The sequence below is a fragment of the Sus scrofa genome, chromosome 5 (genome assembly GCF_054392235.1).
Source record: "Sus scrofa isolate SSC_HxYL_T2T_F1_AM1 chromosome 5, Sscrofa_HxYL_maternal_Yorkshire_Landrace_v2.0, whole genome shotgun sequence".
Taxonomy (NCBI): Eukaryota; Metazoa; Chordata; class Mammalia; order Artiodactyla; family Suidae; genus Sus; species Sus scrofa.
This window is the reverse complement of record NC_139387.1, coordinates 71,361,702-71,375,100: the sequence shown is the minus strand read 5'-3', so window position 1 is coordinate 71,375,100 and position 13,399 is coordinate 71,361,702. Positions and strand designations below refer to the sequence as shown.

Genomic DNA, 13,399 nt, shown 5'->3' with positions numbered 1-13,399 from the left:
AGTGGAAACGAATCCGACTAGGAACCATGAGGTTGCAGGTTCGATCCCTGGCTTCGCTCAGTGGTTTAAGGATTCAGCGTTGCTGTGAGCTGTGGTGTAGGCCACCAGCACAGCTCGGATTAGACCCTTAACCTGGGAACCTCCATATGCCACAGGTGCAGCCCTAAAAAAAAAAAAAAAAAGACTAAAAAATGAAAAAAGAATAAAGCCCTCATCTGACCCAATACCCCAGGCCTTCCCCACCTCCCCATCTCTGACTTGCAGCCCTCCATGTCCTCCCAAGCTCCAGAAAATTCGAATTTCTGGGCAAGACATGCCTCCAGCTGGGGGCCATTTAGAATATATCTCTGCAACATTCAAATGGGAGTGACAAGTAGAGTGACAATGGCAGCCGAGAGAGATGGGTCAGGAGGCAGATCTAGGTGGGGAAAGAGGGAAGTCAGTGAGCATGCGGAGATGCCTGAAAGGGGTGCCCTCACTCAAGGAAGAAACACCAAGATTTAAGGAACCAAGGTGTCCCAAGCCAAGGCAGGAGAGTGGGTGGGTCTAAACTCACCAAGAAATGTCACTGTAGCGTTCCCATTGTAGTTCCGCAGTAATGAACCCAAGTAGGATCCATGAGGATGTGGGTTCGATCCCTGGTACCACTCAGTGGGTTAAGGATCCAGTGTCACTGTGGCTGTTAAGGATCCAGTGTCACTGTGGCGTAGGCCGGCAGCTGTAGCTTTTGTTGGACCCCGAGCCTGGGAATTTCCATATGCCGCGAGTGCAGCCCTAAAAAGAAAAAAGAAAAAAAAGTGTCATTGTGTGGACAGGAAGCTGGTTGCTAACCTGGCACAAATCTGTTTTCTGGACCAGTGCATGTGGACGGCCTGGTTTTAAAACCGCTTTCTCAGGGTGACCACACCTAAACTCTCCCTCAGTTTTCTTGTCTGTCAAATAGGCTAGACATAGTACCCACCTCTTTGGCTTGTTGTGAGAATTCAGTGGGTCACTACATGCAAATGCTCAGAACAGCACCTGACCCACGGAGCTCCATAAACTTCTGCTAAAAATGCCATGAGAGAATTTCCTCGTGGTCTAGTGGTTAGGATTTGGTGCTTTCTCTGCTGCAGCCTGGTTCAAGCCCTAGGAACTGAGATCTTGAGAAGTGAAAGAGGTGGAGGGGGTGATGGTGGGAGTCTAAGCTCATCTTCATTTTTCAGGGAGTCTGGCTCCGAAGCAGGGGAGAAAACAGCAGCTGAGGGTGATGTGGGGCCAAGGGAGGGTGTGTCTTTTTTTTTTTTTTTTTTTTTTTGTCTTTTTGTCTTTCTGCCATTTCTAGGGCCACTCCCGTGGCATATGTAGGTTCCCAGGCTAAGGGTTGAATTGGAGCTGTAGCCGTCGGCCTACGCCACAGCCACAGCAATGTGGGGTCCAAACCATGTCTGCAACCTACACCACAGCTCACAGCAACACTGGATCCTTAACCCACTGAGCAAGGCCGGGGATTGAACCCGCAACCTCATGGTTCCTAGTTGGATTTGTTAACCACTGAGCCACAATGGGAACTCCAGGGTGTGTCTTTTAAAGACAAGAAAAATCTGAGCAGGTTCAAAGGCTGATTGGAGAGGAGAAAGAGCTTGAAGACTTGGGGAGTGGGGGAGCAGAAGCGAAAAGTTTCAGGTGCCCAAGAGAGACACCAGGAAGGGGGTGAGGTGGGGCGGCTGCCAGTCTGTGGGTGGGTGGGTGTGGGTGGGAGGCTGGGGTGCCACCTTCTGCCTGCACCCCAGGGTGAGATGGCACTAGCCTCTGAGAATGCAGAGGTAGGCGGGAGGCAGGCAGAGGTCAGACCTGCCCTTGAGGAAAATGGGGAGCCTCTTCCAACCTGTCCAGCTGCGAATAACCCCCCCGCCCCCCCCGCACAGGACAGGATGGTTCATGAGACAGTCTCCCAACACATCCCCAACCCCATCCTCTCAACGAGCCCAAGGAATTTTTTTTTTTTTTTTTTTGCTTTTTAGGGCCGCATCCGAGGCATATGGAGGTTCCCAGGCTAGGCTAGGGGTCTAATCAGAGCTGTGCCTATGCCACAGCCACAGCAATGTAGGATCTGAGCCTCGTCTGCAACCTACACCACAGCTCACAACAATGCCAGATCCTTAACCCACTGAGCAAGCCCAGGGATTGAACCCAAGCCTTCACAGATATAGGTTCATTAACTGCTGAACCACGATGGGGAAAACCTATTTATTTAGTTAGTTATTTTATTTATTTGTTTATTTATTTATTTATTTATTTTTTTTTTTTGTCTTTTTGCCATTTCTTGGGCCGCTCCCACGGCATATGGAGGTTTCCAGGCTAGAGGTCTAATGAGAGCTGTAGCCGCCAGCCTACGCCAGAGCCACAGCAGCACCAGATCTGAGCTGCGTCTGCAACCTACACCACAGCTCACGGCAACACTGGATCCTTAACCCACTGAGCGAGGCCAGGGATCGAAGCCGCAACCTCATGGTTCCTAGTCAGATTCATAAACCACTGAGCCATGACGGGAACTCTGAAAACCTATTTATTTTTATGGCAGCGTCTGAGGCATATGGAGTTCAAGGGCTCAGGATGGAATCTGAGCCTGAGTTGCAATCACAGCTTCGGCAATGCTGATTCCTTAGCCCACTGTGCCTGGCCAGGAATGGAACACATGTCCCTGCCACTGCAGACACCGTCAATCCCCTTGAGCCACAGTGGGAACTCCTGATTTTTGAATCTTGAGATGGTTAAATAAGTAAATACATGCTTTAAAATACAAACTAGTGCTTTGACCCTCTCACTTCTTAAAACACATCCCAGGAGTTCCTGCTGTCGCTCAGTGTTAACAAACCAACTAGTATCCATGAGGACCCAGGTTCGATCCCTGGCCTTGCTCAGTGAGTTAAGGATCCGGTATCACCTTGAGCTGTGGTGTAGGTCACAGACACGGCTTGGATCCTGTGTTGCTGTGGCTGTGGTGTAGGCTGGCAGCTGCAGCTCCAATTCAACCCGTAGCCTGAGAACTTCCATAGGCCACAGGTATGGCCCTAAAAAGACAAAACAAAACAAAACAAAAAACCCGCACCCCAGGCCTGAGCTCAGGGTGATGTCCTGTCAGAAGCCCATGTTCCACCCCTGGTCCCTCTGGCCCTTCCCTCCTCTCCCCCCTGGGGCTTCTAGTCCTCATCATACCCCTTCCTCAGGCTCAGGCTCTGAGGTGTCCCTGTCAACCTGAGCTCCAGGAACCAGTGACCCAGTGTGGCAACCACAGCCAGCCAGCCGCAGCCCCTGAGAACGTGGCAGGCAGACCACGCCCGGGTCCACAGTGGGGACCGTCCCCATCGGTCTTGTTTGGTTACTATAATCACTCTCACTCCATCTGGTCTAAAAGTGAGGGGCTCCTTGGAAGGAATTCACAGCAGGAAAGATCTGCAGGATTCCAGGGACCCCAGGAACGGCCATACCCAGGGGGCTAGAGGGCACGGATCACCTCTCCGCAGGCAGCTCTTTTTCTGCCCTTTCTGGACATGCTCCTGCTCCTGCCTCCTCTCCTGCCACCCTCATCACCCCAATGCGAGCACAGCCCTGACCACAGCCCCATCACAGGCTCCTGGTTCGTCTATAGCAGCGCTGCCCTGGGCTGGGTGCCAATGCCGGACAAACCATCTCTGACCTAAAGGAGCCAGGGCTGCGTGGTTCAGGGCAGTATCTCTCCGAAGCGGCAGCAGACTCCAAATCCCTAGGACGCCTTGAGTCCGGGAGCTTGAGTTCACCCTGCAGAGCTGGCCTGGCCTCACCTGACCCCCAGCTACTGCCTTTCCTGGATGCGTTCCTGTGGGCAGAGGGGAGGACCCCCTCCTCTGAGCCTGGGAGCCAGAAGAAACACCTGATATTTGTTACAAGGGAGTAGGGCCAGGTTTATAAATACTTGACTACAAAGGGCCCACACAGGCACACCCTGCCTTCCCGCCTCCTTCTCTGCCACAGCCTCTGGCAACCACCCCACCTGCTGGTTTGAGCAGGACTCCAGCAGCAGGGAAAATATTTGGAGTTTTTGAGCAGTCTGTGCACATAAAAAGAGAGAAAAAATAAACCCCAGAAACAGCATGGGATTTTAAGTCAGAAAATTCTAGATTTTATTTCTACATCGGCTGCTTCCTAGTTACACGATCTTAGGCAAGTCACTTAACCTCACTGGGCCTCAGTGTCTTCATCTGTGAAGTGGGAGGAGGGATACCTAATTCACAAGGCTCATGAGAGAATGAAAAGAAAGAATGTAGGCTCAGTGGTTAACGAATCCGACTAGGAATCATGAGGCTGCGGGTTCGATCCCTGGCCTCGCTCAGTGGGTTAAGGATCCAGCATTGCCATGAGCTGTGGTGTAGGTCTCAGACTGGCATTGCTGTGGCTGTGGTGCAGGCCGGCAGCTACAGTTCCGTTTTGACCCCTAGCCTGGGAACCTCCAGATGCTACCAGTGCAGCCCTAAAAAAACAAAAAAGACAGAAAAAAAAAAAAAGAAGAAGAAGAATGCAGATGACAAACCACACAGTAGATGCCTCACAAAAGACCACCTCCCCTTCCCTCTCCCCACACTTTCCTGACTTTCTTGCAAGAAATTCCCTTTGCTTAAGTTAACCAGAGTCTGTTTCTGTTGGCTGAAACCCAGAACACAGACTGAGGGGGCCTGTGGCCCTCTCTCCAGGCCCCCCAACCCCCCCCCAACACCTTTACGGTGGAGGACACTTGTCATATTTCTCGCTGCCCAGGCGTTTGAACACCCTCTCTATGTGTGGGGAATTTCCTGTCTTACGGGTTTCACTTTTCCAAGGTAGAAGCCAGAAAACTTGTTTTCACAGCCTCCTTTGTAGCTGGGTAGCTGGCATGTGACCTGTGCTCCACCCAGCAGAGGCAACCACCTGAGGTGCAAAATTGTGAGTGAATGAGTAGAGGAAGCAGGTACCACGGGGTGCATCTCCTGATGCCGAGATGGGCCGAGATCCCTCCCGACTGCATGGCTGTGCAGGGTGGGGTTTATGGCCAGTGGGTTGCAGCCTTTCCTACTCTTTTTTTGGTTTTTAGGGCCACGCCCACGGCACATGCAGGCTCCCAGGCTAGAGGTCAAATCAGAGCTGTAGCTACCAGCCTACGCCATAGTCACAGCAAAGCCAGATCCTTAACCCACTGAGCAAGGCCAGGGATCAAAGCTGCATCCTCATGGATGCTAGTCAGATTCATTAACCGCTGAGCCACAAAGGGAACTCCCATTTCCTACTCACTTTGATGTGTTTATTTTCTCCTTCATCTAATATGGAGAAGTCACTCCCCTGATTTCTGGATTTTTGGAGGGAATTCCTTCTCCATGTGTAGCTATAGATTTGCTGCGTCCGTGGGAGGAAGTGGGTTTAGGGGCCTCATATGTTGCTGTCAGGACCAGAGAGTATCTGATGGTTTTTAAATACAGCTGTAAGCAGTTCTTTTCAGGAAACTGCCCTCAGCAAGACGCCCCCTTTCCTGTCACTTTAGCAAAGTTATATTGTAAATAACTTTTCTTACGTTAAAAAAAAATCTTTTTTTGGCAGCACCCATAGCACGTGGAAGTTCCCAGGCCTGGAAATGAATGAGTCACCACTGTGGCAACACCAGATCCTTAACCCACAGGGCCAAACAGAGGATCAAGCCTGCACCACTGCAGAGACAACATCGGCTCTTTAACCCATGCGAGGCATATGGAGGTTCCAAGGTTAGGGGTCTAATCAGAGCAAAAGCTGCTGGCCTACACCACAGCCACAGCAACAGCAACACCAGATCCGAGCCACGTCTGCAACCTACACCACAGCTCACGGGGCAACGCTGGATGCTTAACCCACAGAGAGAGGCCAGGGAGCGAACCCGCAACCTCATGGTTCCTAGTCAGATTCGTTAACAACTGTGCCACGACGGGAACTCCTCTTTTTTTTTTTTTTTTTTAATTGAAATGTTGTTTTACAGTGTTGTGTTAGTTTCAGCACAGAGATTCAGACACACACACACATATATTCTTTTTGTGTGTGTGTTTTTAGGGCTGCACCTGTGGCACATGGAGGTTCCCAGGCTAGGGGTCGAATCAGAGCTGTAGCTGCTGGTCTACACCACAGCCACAGCAATGCCAGATCCTTAACCCACTGAGCAAGGTCAGGGATCGAACGCACATCCTCAGGGATACTAGTGGGGTTCGTTAACTGCTGAGCCACAGTGGGAACTCTGACACACACATATTCTTTTTCAGATTCTTTTCCATTATAGGTATTACACGATACTGAATATAGTTCCCTGTGCTCTACAGTAGGCGCTTACTGTTTTTTAAGCCTACTCTTTACCAGGCCCAATGCCATGTCTACACAGGACAGACAGTCTTTGCATTTCAAAGCTTCTTATCTGCTGAAACTAAGACAGGTTAAGAAATGAATGAAGGTAATGTGCTCTCCTTCCTAGGGAGAGTGGGATTTTTACAGAGAAACATTTTAACCCAGAGAGTGACCCTTGAACTTCAGGACTTCAGCATGGCTATTTCTGGGCAGGGCAGCCTTCTGGGTACATCTCAGATTACACCTGCCAGGCTACCCAACTCATACAGCCAGCCTGCCTGATCACAGGGGAAGGAGTCCTGGGGAGGTTCCCCTCCTTCCTTCCTCCTTGTTTGTTTGTCTGTTTGTTTTTGGCCAAGCCCACAGCCTGCAGAAGTTCCCAGGCCAGGGATCAAACCCGCAACACCAGTAGCAACACGAGCCCTAGCAGCAACAGTGCCAGATCCTTAACCCACTGAGCCACCAGGGAACTCCTCCCTCCTTATGAACACACCTCTGCAGCAGTCAGGGTCCCAGCAGCAGACAGAGAGAAAGGGGTGACTGGGGAGAACTTAGTGGAGAAGCTGATCACAGGGGGGCAGGTGGGATTGAGAGAAACTAGTCGGGGTGGTGAAGCCCCCAGGGGTGCTGGCCAGAAGCCAGAGGGCAAGGGAGCCCAGGAGAAGGGGTCCACAAAGGAGAGCCTGCTGGGGCCCAGAGCTGGAGCAGGAAGCAGAGGATAGTTGGAGGTGTCTGCAGGAGCAAATGGACTAGCTGATCTTTTTTTTTTTTATTTTGTCTTTTTGCTATTTCTTGGGCCACTCCTGAGGCATATGGAGGTTCCCAGGCTAGGGGTCAAATTGGAGCTGTAGCCGCCGGCCTACACCAGAGCCACAGCAACGCGGGATCCGAGCCACGTCTGCAACCTACACCACAGCTCAAGGCAACGCCGGATCGTTAACACACTGAGCAAGGGCAGGGACCGAACCCGCAACTTCATGGTTCCTAGTCGGATTCGTTAACCACTGCTCCATGACGGGAACTCCAAGACTAGCTGATCTTTTTTTGTGCAGGCTGGGGACACAGAGGCAAAAGAGCTAAACCTGGGCGTGGTCCGTACCCCACCCCAGGCATGGCCCTGAGGCTATCAATTCAGGCCTAACAGCTATTCTTCAGTTCCAAGGGCAGGGAAATGGCAGGAGGCTCGGCTGGCTGTCACCACGGCAACCACCCAGAACTGCCCTCCAGGCCCACGTCCAAGGAATGGCTGGCAGTCACTTTTTCCACCACTCACCCCTTCCCTTCCCTCTTTCCTTCCTTGACCGAAAACTGCGAGATTTCCCTTGTTGCAGCCATTCCCAAGGAGAACAATGGATGGCAGCTCTGAGCAGAGGGTGGAGAAGTCAGAGCAAAGGGGAGCGGATCTGGGGGGGTGCATGGGGTGATCTGGCAACTGAACAGGGTTAGACAGTTGTCCATAGGCAAATGCTGTGTTGTTGGCGACATAAGGACAGATGGAACAGTGGCTGCCCCACCTCTGCCCCCTGCTACTGGGACGAGAGGAAGGAGGCTGTTCTTCATCCATCCTTGAAAATGCACCAACAATGGCAGAATCTAGAGGGGCAGGGCACCAGGTCTCCTTCAGAGGAAACTACTGGAAAGAGTGTGCCTCTTGGCTTTGAAAAGCAAAGGCCAGGAGGAAAGCGGCCACAGCTTTGTTTGGTGACTGCTCTGCGATGCCATTTTTTTTTAGGGCCGCTCTGGCAGCATATGGAGGTTCCCAGGCTAGAGGTCCAATTGGAACTGCAGCTGCCAGCCTACGCCACAGCCACAGCAACGTCAGATCTGAACCACGTCTTCAATCTACACCACAGCTCACAGCAATGCCAGATCCTTAACCCACTAAGCAGGGCCAGTGATGGAACCCACATCCTCATGGATACCAGTCAGCTTCATTACCACTGAGCCACAAATGGGAACCCCTGTGACACCATTTTTTGATGCTGGTGCCTAAGAGGCCCCCATGCCTGGGTCAGTCCTGTTAAGTGGCATTGCTATGGAAATCTGGTGTGGGGGGGCAGCCTGCTGATCCCCTCAGGCAGCTCTGCCCACATCCTCTGCTCCCTCCAATCAGTCCCAACCTTCCTTCAGGGCTGGCCTGGTTCAGCTCCTTCCTCTGCATAAAGTATTTATTCTCTGGCCATTTGTGCAACACTCTGCCGCTGAAATGCCAAAGCAGTCACTCTTTCTAGACTGTTCTCATCTAGCATCACTCACCTTTTTCTCTGAGGATCCCTCTACTACCCAATAGCCTGGAATCCCCATGTACCTGCCTCTGTGCTGGGCATGGACCAGATGCTAGGCTCTCTGTGAGCACATTCTGATTCAGTAAGGAAGGGAAGCAGGACCCTTGGATCCATCATTGTTCAGGGAATTTTTAAAAAAAATTTTTTTAGGAGTTCCCGTCGTGGTGCAGTGGTTACCGAATCCAACTAGGAACCAGGAGGTTTCGGGTTCAATCCCTGGCCTTGCTCAGTGGGTTAAGGATCCGGCATTGCCGTGAGCTGTGGTGTAGGTCGCAGACACGGCTCGGATCCCATGCTGCTGTGGCTGTTGTGTAGGCCGGTGGCTATAGCTCCGATTCGACCCCTAGCCTGGGAAACTCCATATGCCGCGGGAGCGGCCCAAGAAATGGCAAAAAACCAAAAAAAAATTTTATTTTATGATTTTTATTTTTTCCATTATAGTTGATTTACAGTGTTCTGTTAACTTCTACTATACAACTAAGTAAACCAGTCGCATATATGTGTATATCTATACACACACACACACACACACACACACACATATACATACATACACATATAAATATACATGTTCTTTTTCTCACATTATCCTCTGTCATGTTCCATCACAAGTGATGGGATACAGCTCCCTGTGCTGTACAGCAAGTTTAGGGAATTTAATATTCACTGCTGACACCCCGGGTGTTCCCCAAGCAAGGGGCCAGTGACCCCTCTCTCCGCCAGTGAGAAAAGAGAACATTCATTGTATCCAATTCAGTGAATATCAAGAACATTGGTGTCACAATTTGCAGTCACCCAAGCACCTCTTTGCAGACTATCTTGAGCCACACAGTGACCTTGCGAGGGGGTAAGACACATTACTAGCCCATTTCACAGATGAAGAGGTTGAGGGTCAGAGAGGTTAAGTGATATGACCTGGGGCACATGGTCCAGAGTGCAGACCCCTAGTCTCGCACCTAGCAGGTATACCGAATACCCAGGAGGACATGTAGCAGCCAAAGACACAGAAAAGGGCACTAAGCTGGGAGGTGACAGATGTAACTACTCCAGGGCAGAAGCTGACACTGAAAAAGAGGGATGACAATGCGTCCCAGAGGAAGGGAGGGGAGGCCATCACTGCACCCAGTTAACTGGTCACAACACAGCCCACTGAGACCTGGGAAAAGAGGATGGACATGAGTGTTTTCTAAGGTCCTTGGGCTGCCAATGCCGCCAGCCTGAGCGCTCAGGGTTCAAGGGCCCAGCTCCAAGTGACCACCAACTCAGAAGGACTGACCACCCTGCCGAGAACCTGCAAGAAACGAACCTGACTGGGTGGGTGAGAATGCTGGTGCCTGGTAAGGAGAGGAACCCTATAAACTGAGAGAGGGGCCAGGAGAGGATGAGAGGGGACCCTGCTCCTCCCCAAGCTGCTCCCACACATGACACACAGGGTCCCATTGGAAGAATCTGGGAGATTCTTCAAAGCCAATTAGAAAAAAGTGAGTTCCACCCCAGAGGTTTGCAAACACGGCTGCACCCAAAAATCACATAGGCGGTTTTTTAAAAGTTAAGATTCCTAGGGCCACCTCAGCTCTAGGGGACTCGACCATCAGAGCAGCGGTGCCCAACCTCAGCAGCCCACAAGTAATCATTCTGAGCCCCAGGGGACCCCAGGATCTATTCAATCAGAATCTCTAGGGGGTGGGGGGAGTTCCCATTGTGGCTCAGTGGGTTAAGAACTGGACTGGTATCCATGAGGATGTGGGTTCGATCCCTGGCCTTGCGCAGTGGGTTAAGGATCCAGCGTTGCCATGGTGTAGGTCAAAGATGCGGCTCGGATTCCAAGTTGCTATGCCTATGGTGTAGGCCAGCAGCTACAGCTCTGATTTGACCCCTAGCCTGGGAACTTCCATATGCTGCATGTGCTGCCCTAAAGAAAAAAAAAAAAAAAAAAAAAAATCTTCAGGGAGAAGACCCAGGCATCAGGTCCACTGAGTATTAATGTACAATCAGGGTTGAGAATCACAGCTCTATGATGAGCTGGGATCTGTGTGTTTAATGTGTTCCCCAGCTGCTTCTAATGAACCCCAAATCGGCCTCAGTCTGTTGGCAGGTGTTTGGGAAACCCTGCTAAAGGCGACTTCCCCTAAAGTAGCAAGTGTGGCCCATGGACCAAGCAGGGGGAATGGTGGCAGTCAGAGATCAGGTCCCGGGGCCACAGGGCTAGCCAAGAGCTGGACAAGAGTGATGCTCAGTGCTTCTCTTCTGTCCTGTGGCACCTGAGAAATTGCAGAGCTTGGGCCTCACAGGAGGGGCAGAGCTCACTGGGCCCCCTCCCTCAGCTTTGAGCTAACTCTGGCCAGAACCTTCAGACACCCTGAGAAGCAAACCATTGGCAGCACACTCCTGTGATAAAATAAAATCCATATTTTACGGCCAGATAAGGAAAAAAACTTTTTGGCCACACTTGTGGCATGCAAAAGTTCCCAGATCAAGGATCGAACCCACACCACAGCAGTGACAATGCCAGATCCTTAACCAGCTGAGCCACTAGGGAACTCCAAGACAAGAAACATTTAAACAAGGAATTTTTTTTTTTTTTTTTGCTTTGTATAACCCCACCCATGGCATATGGAGGTTCCCAGGTTGGGGGTCTAATCAGAGCTACCGCTGCTGGCCTATACCACAACCACAGCCAATGCTGGATCCAAGCCGTATCTGCGACCTACACCACAGCTCACGGCAACGCTGGATCCTTAACCCACTGAGCGAGGCCAGGGATCGAACCCGCAACCTCATGGTTCCATTTCCGCTGCACCACGATGGGAACTCCCAAACAGGGAGTTTTTCTTTGCTCATTTGGGCCCCCTCCCTCCTCGCCTTTAGCCTGTGGGTCGTGCATCTACATTAACCCTCCCTCCTTGGAGATCACATTCTTTCTTCATCTCATTAAGGGCCACAATCCCTTAAGAGATAACAGGCCTTCTTAATCTTGTCAGAGGCCATGATGACCACGACCACGCTTTGGAGAGCAGATCTGGATAGTATAAACTGGCAATAATACGTCATTTACTCTACAGTCCTCTCTCTCAAAACTTACATGACTGTGCTTTGACCTCTAATGGGCCAAACAGTTCTCAGAGCTTTCTGAGAGTCTATTCCCTTAGTCTGGCTTGCATGGAAATTTCCACTTCTTTCTCACATTGACTGGTCAATTTTTTTTATCAACATCCGGACCCCACCGATATTCAAAGTCAGTCTCATGCACAGAGCCCCTGAAATCAGGGGGTCTGGTTTAACTCCCACACTGTACTTCTTAGCTGTGTGATCTTGCACAAGTAACCTAACTTCTCTGAGCTTCTGTTTCCCCAGAAACAGAATGTGTTTACTGGGAATGTTTATGTCCCCAGTGTGGAATAGTGTTTACGTCTTAGTTAGAATCAAATATGAAGTCATGAGGAACACTTGCGACAACACTGGGCACTGAGTAAGGACCCCATAAAGATAAGCTATTAGGCACACATACGTACATATATTGCTTATTATACATTACGGGGGACTAGATGTCAGGCACTATTTTAGGCACTTTCCACGGCCTGGTGAGCTGGAAGTCCAAACCCAGCAGCCTGGCCTCCTCTCTCCGGCTTTGGACAAGTCATATCCCTTCCTGGGCCGGACCTGCCACCAGAGACCGGGGGCCCAGGGGCCGCCAACCCGCAGAGAGGACCTGGGTTCCTCTTTCTTCTGACTTGGTCTAAGGGACAAAAAACAGCCGGCGTCCAAGGCACAAAGCAGGCTCTCTTCTCTGCATGTGGCTTTGGCTGGGGGCACGTTTCCCTGCGGCGCCGCCCACAGTCCGCCCAGAACCCGGAGCATCCCTGGCTTCAGGAGCATCCCCGCGGATCCCGGCGAGCAGGGAGCGAGTGGTTCCCCAAGGGAACACCCCCCCTCCCCAGGAAGTGCCACCGCCCAGGCCCGAGCCCCGGGGCTGCGCCTCCACCGGTACTCGAGCTGGAGCCCGCTGCCCTAGGATCAGCCCTGGCGCGCCCGGCCCAGACACTCACAAAGTCTCCTCCCGAAGACCGGCCCCGAGGGAGAAAACCGAGCGCTGTCCCGAATGCGTCCCCGACCCTGCCGCCCGCCCCTGGGAGCCCCTCCCGAGGGTCAGCTCTGGGCGGGGGCCGGGGCGCGGCGGGCGCCGAAAGCGGGAGGACAGCTGACTCATCCTCTCGTCCGCCGCCGTGAGTCATCCGGCGTCCCGTAGACCCACTTCGTCCGCCCCCGCCGTCCCGCGGCACCCCCTGGCGGCGCCCCCTGGCGGCGCCGGGACCCGCCTGCTGCTCCGCCCCGCGCTCTGGGCCCGCCCCCCTCAGGCCCCGCCCCCACCCCGCCCCTCTCCGCGCCCTTCCCAACAGTCTTCGTCCCCGGCGTCCGAGCTCTGGAAGCTCAGCGAAAACCATTTTTCGCTGTAGTGCTTCTCCATTTTCTTGTCGATAGGAACACGTTCGAAATAAAAAGCTGAAGATGGGAGAGAGCTCTCTCAAACTCTCACCGCACAATACACTGTGCTTTTAAAAGAGGAGAGTGGGCTTCTCCTGGGGACCCCAAATCCAGGCCAAATTGGAGCTGGAAGCTGGGACAGCCTAGCCACCCACCCCAGCCCCCAGGAGGAAAGATGAGAAATAGCACTTAGCTCCCACCTCTGTCCCCACCGGGATGAGAGCCCAAGAACAGTGATCCCGCCTGTCTGGTTCTCCACCCCATCCTCACCACCAAACACA

At 52.2% G+C, this 13,399-nt stretch overlaps 1 protein-coding gene across 3 annotated transcripts in view; it reads right to left on the bottom strand.

The window, feature by feature from the left end:
• The window catches only part of LOC146403439 (uncharacterized), a 39,574-nt gene extending 26,676 nt beyond the window's left edge, over window positions 1–12,898 (bottom strand). For all 3 annotated transcript variants that reach the window (XR_014803917.1, XM_084956928.1, XM_084956927.1), the window contains exon 1: window positions 12,683–12,898. Coding sequence is in view for 2 of the 3 variants with exons in the window: in XM_084956928.1 (XP_084813054.1) it covers window positions 12,683–12,868 (186 nt within the window). In the remaining variant the exon portion in view is untranslated. The remainder of the gene's footprint in view (window positions 1–12,682) is intronic.
• Between the last annotated feature and the right edge of the window lie 501 nt (window positions 12,899–13,399).